The following is an 18,418-nucleotide window of genomic DNA, read 5'->3' as shown; positions in this document are numbered from 1 at the left end:
TGCATGTAAGAAGGTGTAACTGCAAGTACAGTATGTGCTCCGCAAGCGGGCTCCTGTGGTGGGGCAAGTCAACACCACCTGCAGCTTGCTTGTCGCGGGCGCGTACTTACCTAGTACTTAAGTACTTAAGCAATTAGGCGTTCTGTACATGTACTAATTAGTACCTGCACGTGCTCTGAGCCGTAATTACTTGTACAACTAAACGGACACGATACCTCGAATGCAGATACAGTACTATTCTATATCCAATTACATCTACAAGCACAATATTTTGCACTCTGTACTCCGTACATATATCTTGTACTATTAATTCGTACAGGAGTGACAAGAATACGTGACAATACTACGACAATAATACCATTTACACGCAGTACTTACAAAGCACATGTACTTAATGCTCCGTATTTCCGGGTACTATCCCTTATTCGGGTAGAAATTGCTGAATGTGGCGGTGTCCCTGTGGCGTAGGTGCCTTCTTAGCTTAGCGGCTTTCATTACTAAACTGTCTGTACTGACGGCTTTTTACTAATTGCAAGGCCCTCACGCATCGCCTGGAGCTTCCATCTCGCCTCTCCAACGCAACGCCGGTCGATCCTTGAACGGCAACATCTTTCCGCTGCCCATTTCTTTCTATTGCCGGGACAGAAATACCAGAGTGAGGCCGTCACATATCTACCTTCGTACCGTCTATTGCCTTCGCCTCCTCGCCAACCATGTCTCGTCACCACCCGTGAGTTCCTCCCCCCCCCGTCTCGATGTGCGATGGACCCTTCGTTCGCATGCTTACGCCGCCCGCAGCGACCTCGTCATGTGCCGCAAGCAGCCCGGCATCGCCCTCGGCCGCCTCTGCGACAAGTGCGACGGCAAGTGCCCAGTTTGCGACTCGTACGTCCGCCCGACGACGCTCGTCCGCATCTGCGACGAGTGCAGCTTCGGCAACTACCAGAACAAGTGCGTCGTCTGCGGCGGTGAGGGAATATCAGACGCCTTCTACTGCTTCGAGTGTACTCGCCTCGAAAAGGACCGCGATGGCTGTCCGAAGATTATCAACCTCGGAAGCTCAAGAACGGATGTAGGTTCTGCCCCTGTCCCCCCCACCTCCCCTCGTCACCTGCGATGCCGCTGTTGCCTTGTGATGCTTTCAGGGATGGGCATCCCTGTATGTTATTCTATCGCGTTGTTTGGTTCTTGGGTGCCGTCATCAGAGCAGATGCTAAACGTTCACCTTTAGCTATTCTATCAAAAAAAGACGAATCGGACGACAAACTACTAGCAACGGCCTGGCCGGGGTTTGGCCTACACATTTGTGCATTGAGAAGGAGTTTCTTTTTACATGGTAGATGGCGTTTTCTAAAATTCGGGCTCGGCGCTCTCGGAGTTTTGGTGAGGGTCATTGTCGATGAAGTAATATCAGCTTCCCGGTCGAAAGACCAAAACTTATCCGAGGTTCAGGTTGCATTTTGCAGAATTTGTTCGGGGTATTTATCCTAGTCCGAATACATGTCCAGCTTGATGCCAACACCGGTCTCAGTCCCTCCCAGCACTTCTTCATCCGCCAAGTTCAAACGGCTCATGTTGCTTGGCAAAATTCAATGAAATAGTATACAGTTCAGCGATGCGATGCCCCCATGCCGTGAGATTCCATGACACGTCATGGTAGGTTGCCGTAGGTTTCGGGGTACGGCGCGTGTGATGTTGGATGATGTGATCCAAATGACTTAGATGTAGCTGACCTTGGTGCCCATGCCTGCCGTGGCCTTCACCTTGTTCCACGACGCGGCCAGCATCCGTTGCACCCGCTGCCTGATGCCCCGGTGGCCAAATAAAAGGACAAGTCCGATGATAAAGGCCAGCAGCCTCATCACGAGGGCCGGGTTGCCATTCAGAGAGGCGGCGAGTTCGTCGATGAGGTTGCGCAGCCGTGAGAGAATCACGCTTGCCTTTGCGGTAAAAGTCTGCGGCGCGGCAGCATTGCCGTTAGGTCGAGACAATGACGTTCTCGCTGGCCGCGGTTGCAACTTGTTGTGCCGGGGCGTATCTCCGTTGGCTGTTGCCGCGAAGCTGGGCGTCTGTTCGATACCATAGTCGACTTCGCTCCCTTCCCGTCTCACCCGCTCCTCTTCGAGCCGTTTCCTGTCCCTCTCTTCATTCTCGGCCCTCTGCCGCCTCGCCGCTTCGAGCTCCCTCCGCAGCTGGCTCTCCTGCCGCTCGCGCTCCTCCTGGGCCAGCCGCTCCTGCTCCCGCTGCTCGTCCTGCAAGCTCTGCAGCGCCTGCAGGAAGGCTTCCCTGCGCTCGTCGTCGAGGACGGAGCTGAGGCTGATGAACTCGCGCGCGTACTCCCACTCGTTGTTCCGCAGCAGCACGTGGAGGGTGTAGAGCTCGAGTATCTTGACCCTCGCGTTGAGGTCCCGCGGCGTGTTTGCGCCGCTCGTGCCTGGGGCTGGGGACCTGTAGCGCTGGCCCATGCGGCCGCCGGGGGCCGGCGAGCCAGCAAGCTTGCCGGCCAGGTCGAGGTTGGGCGCGTTGGAGGAGGCGAGGTAGGTCTCCAGCTTGCGCTGGTTCAACGTTTGGTCGCGCGCATGTGCGAGGAGAAGGGTTGCGCTTCCCAAAGTCAGCAACGGATCGATCGATCAAGATTCAAGGGGGTTCGAGGGAGCGAGAACGTACAGGTTGATGACGACGTCAGAGTCGACGTCTCCCTCGACACCGTGGTAGCCGTTCCGGACGACGTCTTCCCAGATGGTGCCGTCGCGGACCATGCTGCAGAGGGCCCTCCATTCCTGATGGCCAAAGGCATCCTTGCCCTCTTCGGCTTCCAGCTCGAGAATGGCATTGAGAATGGTCAGGTACAGGCTCCACACCTTGATGCGGGTGGTGCGCGAGGCGCCGGCGACGGGCGCGGGCTCCCCGTCGGCGAGCGGGGTGATGAGCGGCGCCAGCGTGGTCAGCGCTTCGGGCAGGCGACGCGTCAGAAAGAGGGTCGAGGCCTGACGGTATGTCTTGGATGTGTGAGACGTATGGCGGGCGGCGGTGGTAGACGAGGACAGGGAGGAGATGGAGGACGAGAGCAGGTTGCTTGCGAACGGTTCGGCCGTCGCCGTCGAGGTGACGGTCGGGCTGAGGCCGCCAAAGGACGAGCCGTTCAAGGACGACATGGCCGCTCCTGTGCCGTCATGAACGAGCTACTCGTACGATGCTCGCGAGTTCTTGGCGGGTGGTATGTCGATGGAGTCTTTGCGCCGACGTAGGCGAGGCCGAAAGACGAGAAGGCGAAGAACGGTGCCAGGGACGGAATGGGACGGAGACGATGGTAGCGGCAATGGAATGAATGAGATAATTCAAGCAAAAGGGGAACGAGCCAAGGGGACGGGAGGGGGGGGGCAAGGTTGAGTAAAAGAAGCGAAAGGGCACAGGGAAGAAGACAGCCGCCTCGCGTGCACAGTCGGTAGGGAGAGGATGGAGGAGGGTCGGTCACGTTCGGCTCATGACATGTGGTTTGGGAGTCAACACGCTACATTCCAGTGGGACGGGGACGGTTTAGGCTGCGCGGAGCCGAATTTCGGCGCTGGGCGGCGAGCAGCAATAGTGGCTTCATTACCGCTGCCACCTCCTCCTCTGAGCCAATAAGTCTTGTTTAGTTGACTGCTTTAGCCTCGGCTTACGCTGTAGAGAGTTGGGGGAACAGGTGGGCCGATGCCGAGAAGGTCGTCAGGGCCGATTGGTGGAACGCGGACACGGAGGCCTGTTAGTGGATACTTTGGATTTCGCTACGAGTGTATGGGCGATCGAGTAACCATCTATCATCTATCCCCAACACCTCTGTCCTCTGCGTCCGCCATACGCGTGTCCATCCTCATTCCAGCATCGCAACACGCATGATTCAATCATCAGCAGACGTCACCGTCCTTTGCGGCAAGATTTGCACGAGACATGCATCGTCAACTTCCATCCTCACCTCCCATTTCACTTCCACCTCCACCATGCAGCTCCAACCGCCACCCACTTCATGCATTGGCCGAGTGAACTATGCTCGTCTCGATGACTTGATCGACCCTCAACCTCGCAACCTATGTATGTATGTACGGCAGACCTATCCCAAAAAATCGGTCAATGGTATCGTGGAGAAAACGCCAGTGCTGTGAACATGCTCTCCGTCCTCCCAGACAATTCGTCGCGCTCATGCAATCCCATCGCCCACGCTCCCTCGACGCTCGTCATCCGCGTGGCGAGCCCGAATTCTCTATTCTTCTCTTTTCCTCGACGATCGCCTCAGCGACACGCGACCGTCTCCCTCCTCCCTCGACACAATGATGCTGTCCTCCCTATCGAGCATCGACGAGCCGACCCCGAGCAGCTGCTCCTGCCGAAGCCAGCCAGACTCGACGGCGAAGCACACGACGTCTGCCGCGGAGCCGAAGCAGGGCACGTCGTCGTCGGCCTCCGGGTCGAGGTAGCTCCACATCTCGCTCGTCTTCCTCCGGAAACGTGCGAGCTGCTTCCTGCCGCCCTGGAAGTTGTCGACGAGGTAGGCAAAGAGGTATGCGAGCCATAGGACGTTCGTGTAGGGCGCGTACGCATCCCACGATATCGGTCCGTCGACGCCCCTCGCGTACGGCGTCTTGTGTCCCTCGGGCGGGATGCACCTACGGTCGGCGCGTAGAAGGAAGGAACGCATCTGACGGTAGACGTTGCACTGGGATGCGTGCGTGCTCGTGAAGAGGCCGAGGTCTCGTTCGAGGTCAAGGGCCACGGGCGTCGCGTCGTCGACGGATACGTCTTCGGCCCGCGACAGGCCATAGTCCAGGATGGTGATGTCAAGGCCCGAGTAGCCAAAGAACCCGGCGGTCCCCCCGTCCGCCTCCCAGCCCGCCTCTCTCCTCGGACCTACCCGCTTGACGCAGAGGTTTCCTTCGTGCAGATCTCGGTGCTGTTCTCGTCAGCGTCTCTTGCCTGACGGGACGGCACTGGCCTCCTACCTCGAACATGGCCATCTCTTCCGCTCTCGCCAGGGCGACGGCCTCGAGCAGGAAGATGTCCCAGAGCTCCGTCTCGTCCGTCAACGGCCAGTCCTCCAGCGCGACGCCTGCATCGCCGAGCTCGACGACGAGAAACTTTGTCTCGTCCAGATAGCGGCTCGGGGACGGGTAGAACTGAGCCCGGCCTGGGTCCTGGCGTTTCATCCTCTTCTGGAAGGCCTGGTGGGTCTCGAGCAGCTGTCTGCTCGTCTTGCCTTGGACCACGTACTTTTCCTTGTAGACGACGAATCCGGGTATGTCGGCCAGCCACTCCGATATTTGCAGCTCGCCGTTCAGCCCGTCCTCGGCATGGGGCTCCTCGTCCACGAGGCCGGACTTGATCTGCGCCTTTGTCTTTGGTTTTATTGGCGACTCCAGCCGAATGACTTTGATGATGCTCGTGCCGCGCTCGTTGGTGACGCGGTAGACTTCGGCGTATGACGCCTCGGCAATCTTAACGATCCGGTCGCCGGGCGGGCATACGTCGTCCCAAGAGAGTGTCCTTATCGGTGTGCTTCTGTGTGATTCGATCGTGGGCTCGTCCAGGGGGGGTGGGTTCGGGATGGCGTCAACACTGCGACGACGAATGAAATCCCCTTTGGCCTCTTCCCACTTGCCGCTCGCGATGTTCCTGTCATCCACAACGAGAGGCGCCGCTTTGGCCTTTTTCCGAGGCGACTTTCGTACGCCATCCCTCTCCTCCGTCTTCTCCTCGATGCGGATTGTCGCGAGCTGCTGCGTGATGCACTTTACCGGGTCATCGTCCATCGTCGAGCTCGCAGCCGTCGCCGTCCGTATGGGGCTCTGGGGCAGCTGTGCGAACAACCTCTCGGCCTTGGTCCTCTTGGATGATTTTCCATAATTGCGCGTCGCGATTGTGCGTGGCATTTTGTATTCATTTCGGGTGTGGTCATCGATGTCGCGACCTGTCGGACTGCGATACCTACATGTATTCCTCACTCCTGAACCATCTTGGTTGCGGGCAAGAAGCAAGACGATGGTTGGCCAGGCAACGGTGACTCCTATAACATGCGTACGTCACCACCTTCTGCGTTCATGCACGCGGTAATAATGCCCCTCACGCCGGTTTAGAGCATTTCCGTGTTGTTGCTCGTTCTCCGACTTGACGCTTTATTCGGGGTTGTTTCGGTGTCTCCAGTCGAAACAGGATATTCACCTTCCCCTTCCCTCTGCTTCATTCGGCGGTCTAGCTCCACGCATAAACGTGACAGTGCCATCATGATAAATCATTTCCCACGGACAGCCTAGTATGTCAAGCAAATCATCCCAGGCTCAATGGAGTTCTCCCATAAATATAAATGAACATAATTGTCCAATCCAACAGATGCGCGACTGTCGTGTTGCCGTTGCAACTTCTTGTGTCAGTCATCCGCTGATGTAGGGTAAGTCGTTTTTCATGAGGTGCAGCGAAATGGCAGGCGCTTACTGTGCAGACGGAGTGCTGTAAGCCCAGTATAGTTTAGTACGTGGACTAGCAGGTTCAGCAGCTGTACTCCGTAATTACTCCGTACGTCAGTGCAAGTTCAAGTAATACTTGTAATAGTTAGTACTTGTACATCTACTGTACTCCGTAGTGGTTGAGCTTGACCCACCTAGCTATGTACCTATGGTTGGGTGATGACCGAGGTAAATTACCGTATCACACAAGCTGCACGGAGTACTCCGTATCGTAAGTACAAAAGTACAAAAGTATTATTACTTACAGTACTTCGTACATTAGGTGTAGGTGTACTTGCCCCCAAAAATCTCCACAACCTCCAACTTTCCTGCTCCCCAACTTTGGCATCGACCAGAGCCTGGCGACTCCATCGCCACGTCTCCCCTCCGTCCCTTCTCATCGATCACCCCTGCGCAGCCATGGCCGACATTTTCAAGAAATTATTCGGCGGCGGTGGCCGGCAGGACCAAGCGCGTGTGATCGAAAATTCCGATTCAGGTGAGCCCATGTTCCCTTCCATCCATCCGTCGCCCTCATGAAAGGGACCTTCTCCTGACGAGCGTCTTTCCTCCCTGCCGCACAGACTTTGCCGACTTTGCCGGCGCTTCCGATCCGATCCCAGAGTCTGTCCCGGATGCGGCCACGGTCGCCGGCGCGGCTGCGACCCCCGCGGTCTCGGGCGTGCCCTACACGAAGTGGTACAATGTCCACGAGCGCCACTCCCTGTCCGAGTTCAAGATCGAGGGCCTCATCCTCGCCGCCGCCTCCTTGATCTTCCTCTTCCACATCCTCGGCGCCCGCGTCAACCGTTCCAAGGCCAAAGCTTGGATCCGAGCTCACGCATCCGTTCTCCGGAACGAGTTCGCCCTTGTCGGCTTCGGCAACGCGCCCACCATGGACCTCGACGTGAACGTCGACGGCGACGGCTTGCTCAAGGAGCAGTCGCTCTTCGAGTTTGCCACCTACGCCTCCGGCCGCCAGAACACGGCCTTCATGGACGTCAAGCTCACGCTGAAGAAGCGCTTCAACCCCATCATGAACTCGATCGAGACCCTCATCTCCTTCTTCTCCGACATGTTCGACTCGCCCACCGACGCCGTCGAGGCCACCCTGTACCCCTTTGACGGCAAGGAGAACCTGACCGTGCCGCCGGTGCCCGGGGCGGCCGAGATTCGCAAGGAGACCAAGAGCACCTACGAGGGTTTCGTCTGGGCCATCGTCAACAAGGACGCGATGCGGAAGCTGCGCGAGGACCGCTACGACGTCTCCCTCACCTCGACCAAGGACCACCCCAAGCTGCCGAACTGGCTGAGCGTGATGAGCGAGAGCGCCGAGATCACCGACGCGCTGCTCACCGCCGAGCTCACGGCTGCCGTCGCGGCCGCCGGAGACGTCTTCGATTACCTCATCATCACCGACCAGCCGACGGACCGGCCCCGGTCGCTCGAAGACACCGCCCCGCGCAAGCGCCTGTTCCTTAAGTACCGCCTGCCCTCGGACGGCAACTACGAGGCCCTCGTCACCCTCTTCTCTTACTTCCTTCGCCTCCCGGACTTTCTTGTCCAGTCTGCCCAGTTCCGGCCCGAGGCGTTGAAGAAGGTGCGGGCCACGCGCGAGGCCATGATTGCACAGATCAAGAAGGCTCTGGAGGAAGAGCGCAACGAGGAGCGCGCGTCCGAGAAGGAGAAGGAGCGAAAGTTGAAGCGCGAGGCGGCTCTCAAGGGCCTCGACGCCAAGGCGCAGAAGAAGTTTCTCGAGAGGGAGATGGAAAAGGACCGGCGCAGGAGCCAGAAGAGGATGACGCAGCGGGCGTAGCCTCGCGACGGACATGTAACCCGTACGCTGCTGTATAGTACACTCTTCAGCCATGTATGTAACCCACCCAGGATCGCTCGTGCCACACGTCATGTCATCTCTTGACTGTGCTGCACCCCTGAACCTCGACAGGCCCTCCTGCCGCATCCTTCGGCAGCCTCGGCCTTTCCTTGCAATTCATGACTAGGCTTTCCATCGGGACTGATGCAGCGGGTGCCTTCCAGACCTATTTTCGTATATTCTTTCTCCCAGCTCTACCCCCCATTATGAAGAATGCAACATTCGTTCCGATGCAGATCCATTGGTCCGACCCAGGCATCGATGGGGGCGCTCTTGGCTTCCAGCCGAACAGTCGTTTCCTCAGGAGAAATCTCCAACATATGAAGATCAGGCACCCTTACTGCTGGCACACTTGCGAGTCGCGCGGGTCAAGATTTGCCAAGAGCATCTGGCCTCCGCGCAACGTCGTGAACCAGGCACTGAACACTTGGTCATAAGAGCTGCGATAAGTCCAAGCTTGATTTGCCCAATTTCCCTGATATATGAGTAGCAGTAGTAAAAAGGACACAATTCATCGAGAGAGAAGTCCCGGGAGCGATTTTACCAATACAATGTGACGCACGAATACACGACGCCTTGAGCGTTCGACGCCGACATTGTTCATGAACACTTTCTCCGTACGGTGGACTCCGTACTTCGTACTGTGTTTGTACCACTGTGGGTCACAGAGACATTTGTGCGTCTGTAAGTACACCGTGCTGTACCTGTGCATGCACTTGTACTAGTGCTTTACAGCACTGAAGTTCAGTAGCAAATAGGTGTCTAGGCGATAGTCCGTACCGTACCTGGAAAGTATACGCACAGTACGGAGTACTCAACTTGGAACTTAAGAGTCTGGGGTGTGACAAGGCACGGGCCGGTCCCGGAGCGGGCAGATAGTGATTGAGGGTATCCCCGAATCCAACTTGGGCGTGGTCCAACCCTTCCATGACGCTCCGCCGTTTGCGAACTCAGTGCACCTAGTACGTGTACTTGCATCTTGCTGGCATGCAAAGCGCCTTCAAGCTGGAAAGCCATGGACTCGGTCCCCACGTGGGTAACTACGTCAACTTGAAACGAGGACAAGGCCAGTTGCTTCAACGCTGGTACTAAGCTGCAGTCACTCCAGCTTTGCAGCATGTTTAGCGGACGGACCAGGCACGATGAAGTCGGTTGAATACAGCGCAGGGCTTTTGTTTGTGAATTCATTGTCTTTCACCATCTGAATTTTTCCACAAACTTGAGTGGGAAAACACGATGGAGCGGTCAAAGGTCACGCCACCCTACGCCATTCGCCACGTGAATGACATTGTCCAGGTGAGACAGTGGTAATGTATTAGGCAACGCCTGGAGCAGTCGTCCCAGACGGTGCTCTGTGGTCATGCTTCGCTATTTTCATGAACCTCATCGTCCCTGCCCGCCTCCAAGAATAACTCGGACAGAGCACTGTGGTGAGGCGAACAAGAGGACGTGTCAACGCCTCTTGCGTAAAAGAAAAGAACTTGTGGCCAAGGATCTATCCGACCCTTGGCATGTGAGGAAAGAAAGCTCGGTCAGTACAAGATACACGAATCTACCCGACTCTTTTGTGCGACTGTAAGTCCTACACCCAATCCCACCATGCTCGTCGAGGCAGATGCGAGCGGCCAACAGTGGAGGGCGGCGGCGTCATGCACGACTGTTGTGGTCAGCGGCACGCGCCCTTTCCTCTTCGTCTCGTTTTCGATCCCGTCGGATCTTGGCCGCTTGGGTTCCGTCGTCGGCTTGGCACCAGACCTTGAAATACTCGTGATCGAGCGCCTCCTTGGCAGTGATGCGTTGTGCCGGGTCGTAGACGAAGATCTTACGGAGCAGGTCCGAAAAGGCGCTGTAGTAGTTGTTGGCCGCGGGGATGAAGTTCTATGCCGACAGACCGTTAGCCGCGCAGTAAACGAGACGCCCGCTGCCTTGTTCGGAAGCCTACCTTCAAAGGCTTCATCGCCTTCACAAAACGACGAGATCCCCGTGTCGTGTCCGGAGTGGGGTAGTCGAGCTTGACGCGCTTAAAGTACCTGGCACCCGTTAGCAGAGGGGCCTTTTCACCATGCCAGTTTTCGGGACCGTCATACTTGGATGCCGGATTTCCACCGCTTCGCGTCGACATCTTGTTGACCTGCTGGACGAGATGGGGATCGATGCGAGAGCCGAGCACGGCTTCCATCATCGCTAGATGCTCGAGGTTATCGTGCGTCTGAAAGAGGGCGTCGCCGGTGAAGAACTCGACAAGGATGCAGCCGATGCTCCAAATATCGCAGGGAAACGACCAACCCAGGCCGAGGATGATCTCGGGCGCTCGGTAATGGCGCGTCGACACAACCGACGAATGATATTGATCTTGAAAAGTGGCCGAGCCGAAGTCGATGAGGCGAATCTCGCAGTCGAGGAGAACACGGCGCTGGGTGGCTTGCCGGGAGACGTTTGTCGAGGACGAGGGTATGTTGCGGTTGTAGGTAAATGTCTGGTATGAGTCATCACGTAGCAAGATATTCTCCGGCTTGAGGTCGGTGTGTATCAGGTTGAGATCATGAAGGACTGTCGTTGACCGCTTCGTCAGCAGAACGCTCAGACTCGGACGAGGCACCAACGGCACGTACAAGCGACGCTGGTAAACAGCTGACGGGCAAAACTCTGAATCTGGCTGTTGGGGAAGGGCACGAAGCTGTTGGCTTTGAGAAAGTCGAAGACGCTCTGGCGATGGAGGTCCATGACGATGCAGATGTGACCGCGGTAGTCGAAGCAGTCGCGGAGATGTATGCACCGATTCCGATTATCCTCATCGTTCGCCTTGAGCGTGGCGAGCACCTGAAGTTCGATCCGAGCGGCGTCGCGGTACTTCTGGACCGACCGGATGACCTTGACGGCAACGAGCTCGTTCCGCCGTCGGTCGAGAGCCTGGACGACCTTGCCAAAGGTGCCCTGTCCCAGGAGCTTGGTGATTTGATCTGCCACGAGGATCAGCGAGCGGTCGAGGAGGGTCAGGCGCCCAAGGGGGCCGGCTGCGTACATGTGTCGGTGAGGTCGGCATCGGGGACGACGATGTAGTGACCGTCGTCGTCGTCGACCTCTGCATTGCTGTAATGGTGGCGCTGAGACGGCGAGAGAGTCAGCAGATTGCCACCAAGAGGGAGCGGAGAAGGAGATGACAATGACGATAGGAGGGGGAGGGGGAGGGGGCGAGAATGAGGGGACAGAGACAAACTCACGCCACTGACAACCCGGACATGGACGTTGCCGGCTTTCTTGGCCGGGAAGGTGGGTGGCTTGTAGGGCACGATGGCATCGTCCACATGAAGCCATTCTTGAGGCGGGGGAGGCAAGTCCGGGAGGGGGACGACGCTATCTTCGTACGTGTCGTAGGAAACGGCTGGACGCTTCGCCTCTCTCGCGACATGTCTGCAGAGCCGTCTTCGTGGCCGTTTGGCAATGGATTGGGTGTCCTCGTGCTGGCTGCTGGATGAGAGCGAGGTGGGCGCCGTGTTTGAGAGGGTCGAGCTGGAGCAGTCGTTGGACAATGTCGAGCCGGCCGAGGTGTTTCCGAGCGAGGTCACGTACTGGACATGGTAGCCCAACGGACGGACGGCATCTTGGCCGTCCCCTCGCCTCCGCTTCCTCGTCGACTGCTGTGGGCCGGTGGCGGCTTGGTCGACGACGGCAGAGAGCGGGGGATCTACCGGACCTGAGCCATGACCGTTGGTGTTGCAGCTGTTGATTTTGCGGCTCGTATTGGCCTCGGGCGGAGGGGGAGTGTCGTCGATGACGATGATCTCTTTCGGCAGCCCGTTGCGGTAGAAACTGTTCCAGTCCGGCTCTCGAGAGCGGCGACGCTTGCGGGACGGAGGATCGAAGGCACCGAGGCGACCGTCATCGTCGAGATGGCCTGGGGCGGCGCCGGCGACGACGCCGTTGGCCATCGTCGACGTGGAACAGTCAAAGGGCCTCGTGGAGGATGGGGGGGCGGGGCGAGGCGAGAGGAGGATGAGGATGAGGAGGGCCGAAGCAGAGTTAAATCAGCAAGGAGGAGGTCGGTAGAGGAGGCCAGGCGTCGTGACCAGAGGGCCGTCGCGCTGTGGGCTCTTTGGCTTTGGCTTACGCCGCCATCAGACGGATCACCCGCGTTGGCAGGCTGCGAGCACGTGTGTGGATGAACAGACGAGAGAGGCGTTTGTCTCGCGGCGGCGGTCGTCGAGTCGGCATTTGGTGCCGTCCAACGAATTGTTGGCGGTGACGGCTGTGGTGGTGCTGGTTTGGTTGCTGGCCGTGTGGGCGAGCGAGGTCGAAGAAGTTGCAGGCCGCTGGCGGTGTCGATGGTGGCAGCGGCCGCGGCAACATTGGCAGCCGTTGGCAAGGATGGCCACTAACAACCGCCGTAGCCAGCACCTTGGGCCGCCCCCAGACAAGGGCTCAGGGGCGAGTGACCAGAAGGCTAAGGCGCGAAGTGGGTGTTCACATAGCCCCGCTCTAGGGTGCGTGCGGCTGCAAGCCCTGCTGTAGATGGCTGAAGAGGGGGTCAGCGGCAGCAACCAGGGCGGTCGGGGCAGCCTGGGCAGCCTGGGCAGCCTGGACGGTCTAGGCAGTCTGGAACAACAACTAGTCAGGGCAGCGGCATGGCAAGCAGTCTGGCTTTAGTGGGGTTGCTTGGAGAGTTGCCATTGGACTTGGGCATCGATTGCCTCGCTCGTCCGTCTGTCGGGCGGCGGTTGCGACATGTCCGATGTCGAGCTGACGTCGACAGAAATGAAGGAAGGAAATGGAGGAAAAAGAATGACTGGAAATGACAGAGAAGCGGCAGAAAATCAGAGGATCGGGGCTCGGGGATGGGTCTCGGGACGTGGGGGTGAGCGTCCCGTCGCTGATGCCACACTAATTAATAGAAGGTGGTGCCTGCTGAGTTGCAGTATTTCTAGTTGGTGTTTACAGGGCAGAATCCAGCTGCGCACGCCCTGGCCTCGCAGCGATCTAGTGGGCAACGGTGACAGGAACAGTCAGGGAAGCAGCAGAGCGAACGAGAGCGCGCGCTGAAACAAGGAGGATTGTCGGGTTTGCACAACAACGCACCCTGCTTGTTGATCACAACGTCCAGCTGAGAAGAGGGAATTAGAGACGGTAATCTGCCTTTCGACAGCGTCGTCCCTCAGCGAGGGCCTGACAGTTCTCCGATACTATGACAGTCCGGAAAGCTATTGAAAGGATGCTGGCGATTGATCTGATGTCCGTGGTGTTGTCATGTGGAAACTGGTTGACATTTTGAAGTTGTACGGAGCATTGATCAAATCATCGTATTCCGCACCAATGCCTTCCACTGCCCTATGTACGAATGAAGAAAATCACGGTGCGTCGCATGCATGCAATCATGTGTGCATGTTATGCTGTTCAACCAGGCGTGAACGAATGAACGAAACGACTCTTAACCCGGTCAGCGTCCTCCCCCTCTTGATCCCTCTTGATCCACCAGATCGGCGGGCCACCATGCGCAAACCGGGTCAATTTGTCGCCGTTCTTCAAGAAAAATAGAGCATGCACTGGCGCTCGTAAAACTGCAAGTTCAGCAGTTGAAATGCAAGTACTTTGATCCACGAGGGTGTCCGTTGTCACTGACGAGTTGTTTAGGGGTACCGAGTCAAGCTCGGCAGGACGCAGCTGCCAGCGGGCCCATGCTACCTAACAGGATCGCCAGTGCACCAGTCAGGGTTCGGCGTTACTTGTGATTACTCCGTACATGCGTACAATAAGTAGTACAGTACAGTACAGTACAAGTAAGTACTTACTGTACTTGCAAGTAATAGTGCCTGCAGTGCACTCTCGGTTGGGGCCTTCCACTGTCCGTCGTCGGCGTACGAAACCGTCCTCTTTGGTAGCAACAGCTCAAGAACAAATAGACAGAACATGGATAGAACTGCAAATGTAGGGTGGCCCCTGGAAACTAGGATGGCGCCGACTTCGGTGACAACTGTTGGGCAGTACGAGAGGGAGGCGATGACGGTATGGCGCCCAGGTGTGACGAAACGACAAGACCAGGGACCCTTTGGGCCAGTAGATGATGGCAACGAGCGGGGCAAACAATAGGCCGACTGCCTGTACCTGCGCCATACAGGAAGTAAGTACTCCGTACTAGAACTCAGCGGAGCAAACTTTTGGAATAATATTATTCCGCCCCGTTGCTGGCTTCTCATCTTAGGTAAGCAATTTTCATGAGCCTAGCTGGTTCAGCACAGCTGCTCGATGATGGGCAGCATCAAGGCTGGTGCAAGGCAACGCCAACTGACCATTCGTCGACCGAAGAAGCGTCGAACCACAATCCATTTGACGCATTCACGTCGGCCAAGATCGACTCATCGGTTTAGAGAGCAAGAGTACAAAACGCCAAGCAAACTGACAGAAGATACCTACTACACGTGCCTCTTGCATCGTCGCCACATACACTCTCACGACGATGGAAAACGGCAGCGTCTCGCAGGGCGAGGGCAAAGACCCGTCTAGCTTCCTCAGCGACATCATCGGAAATCCCGTCACTGTCAAGCTCAATTCCGGCGTTGTCTACAAGGGTGAGAGGATCACTTGCCGGTCACGGTGCGGGGATGCGGGTGAAATGCTGACGACGCTGCGGCGACCAGGCGAACTGCAATCCGTCGACGGATACATGAACATTGCGCTGGAGAAGACGGAGGAGTACGTCAACGGCACGAAACGGAGGGAGTACGGCGATGCCTTTGTACGAGGCAACAACGGTACGGCGACGAAGAGTTTGCGGAGAGGACCGGTTGTGCTGACAGTTCATAGTGATGTATATTTCTGCAGACTCATGACGAAAATAAAATGCGAGCAAGAACAAGTGCAATTCCACCGTCTCTGGGCCCTTCCTTTGCGGTTGGTGCTCCCATCGACTGGCCGGCGGTCACGGTGGCAGTCACAGTGGCAGTCACAGTGGCGGCGGCTGTCACAGTCCCTTCGTCCAGGCATATGCCGTCGCACCGTGAAACTCAACCTCCTGCTTGTCGTTCCAGTTTCCATCGCCACCCTTCAAGATTTGCTCAAACTTGGCCTTGAAGGCAGCCTTTTCCGCATCCGGGAGGACGAAGATGTGGCTCAGGGTGTTGAGGCGGTCCCAAAGCGCCTCCTTGGTCCGCCAGACGGTGAACGGCACCCTATCCTGGCCGATGGGTGTGGTGAACAAGGGCCGTGCCGCGCTCGACTGGCGGTCGAAGACATCCATCCACGCGCCGTCGCGGAATCGCTTGGGCCCGTCGGGTGGGGCGCTGACGACGAGCTCCTTCATGCCCGCCTCCCACCTCGTCGAGGGCGTCCAATTCTTGGGCTGGTTGTCTGCTCGATTGTGAGAAAAGAAACCAGAACGAGGGTCGAACGCAGGGGGCGGAGCGGGAGAGACCAACAGTCTTCGACGTTCCAAATCATGGCCAGCGAGCCCCCGGGCTTGAGGACGCGGCGAATCTCGGCGAGGGCCTCTTCCGTGGCGAACCTAGTCCATGCGGATGAGCATCCGGGCTACGACGAGGGGGGAAGTCGTTGATGCCGACTCACCAGTGAAAGGACTGCACACGGATGCATGTAGATTAGCATCGGCGCGGCTACCGGTGACAGTCACACGCGCACTTGACGCTGGCTTGGTGCATGGTGTCGTATGGCTTGACATACCTGCGCGGCAATCACGGCGTCGGCCCACCCGTCGGGAACATCCATCTTGGCGGCGACTCCGTCGCGCGTCGTCACACCCCTCAGCCTCTTGGCCTCGAGGTTCTCCCTCATCTTCTCATGGGGTTCGACGGCGAGAATCTCAAACACCTCCGGCCGAGCCGCCAGCAGCTCGGTGAACTTGCCTGTTCCCGCCGCGAGGTCGACGATCCTGGCGCCCGGCTTGTTGGCGATGCCTAGGTGGCCGAGCAGTCCGTCGACGGCTTGCGCCGGGTACGATGGCCGGTGCGCATCATATGCTTCTGCGTTGGCGAAGCCGGATATGACGGCCTTGTCCACGACAGCTGGCGGTGCCATTTTATCGATCTGAATTGGTTCCGAGAAAATAATAATTTTTATGGAAGTAAGAGAGGAATCGATGGCATCATGGAAATGGTGACTATGACGGGCCCGGAAGCTCTTGCTCTTAATATATAAAAGATGCCATAATGTGTTGAGGCCGCTGCTCAATGACTCCTTGCTTGCGCCTCCAATGCGTTGAGTCGGAGGACCGACGATGGTAGTTTGCGCCCGAGGTTATCCCCGAGACCAACCTCCACCCCCCTCGGGGTGGCCAATGACGAGACAGGCAATAGTCGAATTGTTGAAACGCATTGCAGCGACTACGGAGCACATGGCGAGTAAGTGAGTACATGTACTCGTACTCCTGCGTCTACTGTACTTGGACGCCCACTAATACATGCCACTCGCCAGTACCTAGTGGCCCTCGTCACGTCGCTGTCGTGGCAGGCATACGATCAGGTCATGACTCCTACCGTCGTGCGCGCGCGCTGCCATGATGCTGGACTATTTTTGGGGCACTCATCGTGATAGCAGCTACTCGTACGTAACAGAAACGATGCGGAAATGCTTCCATAGATTGCTTCGCCCGCCGCCGACGTAGGCGAATTGTGGGCTGATGACTCCGTACGGATTCCAGTGTCATTTTTCCTTTTTTCTCCGAGATCTGCATAGGCCCCAGAACGGGCTCGCCATAAAAATAGTGATGAAGGAACGTATGATCAGCCGCTGGCTGCATCGGCAGCAGCCCTCAGCCGTGTTGTATGGTGTGCTCCAAAGCGAACGCTCTCGTTTTCCGACAGCGACTACTCATCACATTTCTGGGCGCCAAAATATAAGTACATACACGGCATACGGTAGACGTTCGCGACCCGTGTCGAGCGTCGCGGGAACGTGTGGTACCTGTATCCATCCGTGCCCTCGCGTCGTATGGGCACATGTTGGGATCTGAGCAGCAGCTTCGGCGACCGAAATTCCGTCCCCCACATTCGACGTAAATCCCCTTGAACAGGCCGCAGGTCGGCAGTCGTCGTCCTCCGTTGCGCACCTTGATCAGATCATGCGCGGTCTGGACCCTCACTCGTGTGCTGCCGTCCGTCTGCTCCGGCTTCGACCATCGTCCCTTCCGCATCGTAGGCCAGCAGCTCGGGCTTCGATGCCGAGACGGCGACGGGGATGAACTCGAACCCCTCGCTTGTTCTCCTCAGAGTCTGGTCGGCGTAGGCCTCGACTGCGTCGTACGGAGCCGCCCATGCTGGCGTCCCATGCGAGGCGGGGTGGGACGAGGCCGAAGAGGAGGCGGCGATGGGGAGGCGAGATGGTGTGCTCGATGACGAAAAACTAAACGACGTCGGTTCGTGGCCTGGGCTCCCTCGAATCGCAGAACCGGCTGCCCGGTCGGTCTCGAAAAGGCCGGCGTGCACGTGCGACCTCGGGGACGAATCGTTGGACAAGACTCCCAGCTCGGTCGAGTCCCGGTCGTCTCTCAACGACCATGCCGTGCTGGCTCTCGTCCCCCTCGCGGCAGGCGTCCTCGACAAGGAACGACGGCCGTCGCCGGCGGGGGCCGAGACAGAGCCGTCGTGAGTGCTTGGCCGGGCCCTTTGCTTGCCCTTTCGCCTCGCGCCGGCCTCGTCGAGCATGGTGGCGTCCGAGGTCACCTGGCTGCCGTCAGGCGTGTTAGACCGTGATATCCAAATACCCTCGACCTCGATGCCGCTCTCGAGGGCGCGGGCTCCAAAGGGGATTTCGACGGCGCCGACGGCATGGATGCCGCAGTGACGCATCTCCTTTAACCGCTTGCGCCTCTCGTCCTCGATGATTTCGTACTTTTTAATCCTCCGGTTCGTCCACCAAAGCTTGACGATGCCGACGACGAAGACGAGCAAGATGGCGCAGAGGAGAACCTAGAGTGGCCGTGTGAGGTCTGGATAAGGGCAAGGGCAAGGACGAGGGCAAGGACAGGCGCGAGGCAGCGAGGTGATGCGAGGAGGGGTGAGGAGGGGGGGATGCTCACAAAGGTCATGTCCTGCCACAGCGCCCAGCCGAGAAAGAAGGAGCCCAT

At 57.8% G+C, this 18,418-nt stretch overlaps 8 protein-coding genes across 8 annotated transcripts; 3 read left to right on the top strand and 5 right to left on the bottom strand.

Annotated features, from left to right (window-relative positions):
* Nucleotides 1-713: 713 nt before the first annotated feature.
* DCS_01141 (PHF5-like protein) lies at nucleotides 714-1,273 on the top strand (the record flags this gene model as incomplete). Its single annotated transcript, XM_040798476.1, has 3 exons — nucleotides 714-730; nucleotides 799-1,072; nucleotides 1,232-1,273. The coding sequence occupies 3 exons, from the start codon at nucleotides 714-716 to the stop codon at nucleotides 1,271-1,273; spliced, it is 333 nt and encodes a 110-aa protein (XP_040659359.1).
* Nucleotides 1,274-1,718: 445 nt separating this feature from the next.
* DCS_01140 (peroxin 26) lies at nucleotides 1,719-3,155 on the bottom strand (the record flags this gene model as incomplete). The annotated part of the gene is made up of 2 exons (XM_040798475.1): nucleotides 1,719-2,601; nucleotides 2,668-3,155. The coding sequence occupies 2 exons, from the start codon at nucleotides 3,153-3,155 to the stop codon at nucleotides 1,719-1,721; spliced, it is 1,371 nt and encodes a 456-aa protein (XP_040659358.1).
* Nucleotides 3,156-4,240: 1,085 nt separating this feature from the next.
* On the bottom strand, nucleotides 4,241-5,903 carry DCS_01139 (uncharacterized protein; the record flags this gene model as incomplete). The annotated part of the gene is made up of 2 exons (XM_040798474.1): nucleotides 4,241-4,927; nucleotides 4,977-5,903. 2 exons carry the CDS (start codon nucleotides 5,901-5,903, stop codon nucleotides 4,241-4,243), a joined length of 1,614 nt encoding a protein of 537 aa, XP_040659357.1.
* A 990-nt stretch (nucleotides 5,904-6,893) lies between these two features.
* On the top strand, nucleotides 6,894-8,289 carry DCS_01138 (uncharacterized protein; the record flags this gene model as incomplete). The annotated part of the gene is made up of 2 exons (XM_040798473.1): nucleotides 6,894-6,972; nucleotides 7,058-8,289. The coding sequence occupies 2 exons, from the start codon at nucleotides 6,894-6,896 to the stop codon at nucleotides 8,287-8,289; spliced, it is 1,311 nt and encodes a 436-aa protein (XP_040659356.1).
* A 1,707-nt stretch (nucleotides 8,290-9,996) lies between these two features.
* DCS_01137 (uncharacterized protein) lies at nucleotides 9,997-12,278 on the bottom strand (the record flags this gene model as incomplete). Its single annotated transcript, XM_040798472.1, has 5 exons — nucleotides 9,997-10,227; nucleotides 10,292-10,379; nucleotides 10,437-10,899; nucleotides 10,962-11,309; nucleotides 11,372-12,278. 5 exons carry the CDS (start codon nucleotides 12,276-12,278, stop codon nucleotides 9,997-9,999), a joined length of 2,037 nt encoding a protein of 678 aa, XP_040659355.1.
* Nucleotides 12,279-14,797: 2,519 nt separating this feature from the next.
* Nucleotides 14,798-15,170, top strand: DCS_01136 (U6 snRNA-associated Sm-like protein LSm6; the record flags this gene model as incomplete). The annotated part of the gene is made up of 2 exons (XM_040798471.1): nucleotides 14,798-15,092; nucleotides 15,145-15,170. The coding sequence occupies 2 exons, from the start codon at nucleotides 14,798-14,800 to the stop codon at nucleotides 15,168-15,170; spliced, it is 321 nt and encodes a 106-aa protein (XP_040659354.1).
* A 131-nt stretch (nucleotides 15,171-15,301) lies between these two features.
* DCS_01135 (2-heptaprenyl-1,4-naphthoquinone methyltransferase) lies at nucleotides 15,302-16,371 on the bottom strand (the record flags this gene model as incomplete). The annotated part of the gene is made up of 2 exons (XM_040798470.1): nucleotides 15,302-15,841; nucleotides 16,018-16,371. 2 exons carry the CDS (start codon nucleotides 16,369-16,371, stop codon nucleotides 15,302-15,304), a joined length of 894 nt encoding a protein of 297 aa, XP_040659353.1.
* A 1,040-nt stretch (nucleotides 16,372-17,411) lies between these two features.
* Nucleotides 17,412-18,418, bottom strand: DCS_01134 (uncharacterized protein; the record flags this gene model as incomplete). Its single annotated transcript, XM_040798469.1, has 2 exons — nucleotides 17,412-18,260; nucleotides 18,371-18,418. 2 exons carry the CDS (start codon nucleotides 18,416-18,418, stop codon nucleotides 17,412-17,414), a joined length of 897 nt encoding a protein of 298 aa, XP_040659352.1.

This window comes from Drechmeria coniospora, chromosome 01 (assembly GCF_001625195.1).
Source record: "Drechmeria coniospora strain ARSEF 6962 chromosome 01, whole genome shotgun sequence".
NCBI lineage: Eukaryota > Fungi > Ascomycota > Sordariomycetes > Hypocreales > Ophiocordycipitaceae > Drechmeria > Drechmeria coniospora.
The sequence above is the reverse complement of the archived record's forward strand: the minus strand, read 5'-3'. Positions and strand labels throughout refer to the sequence as shown.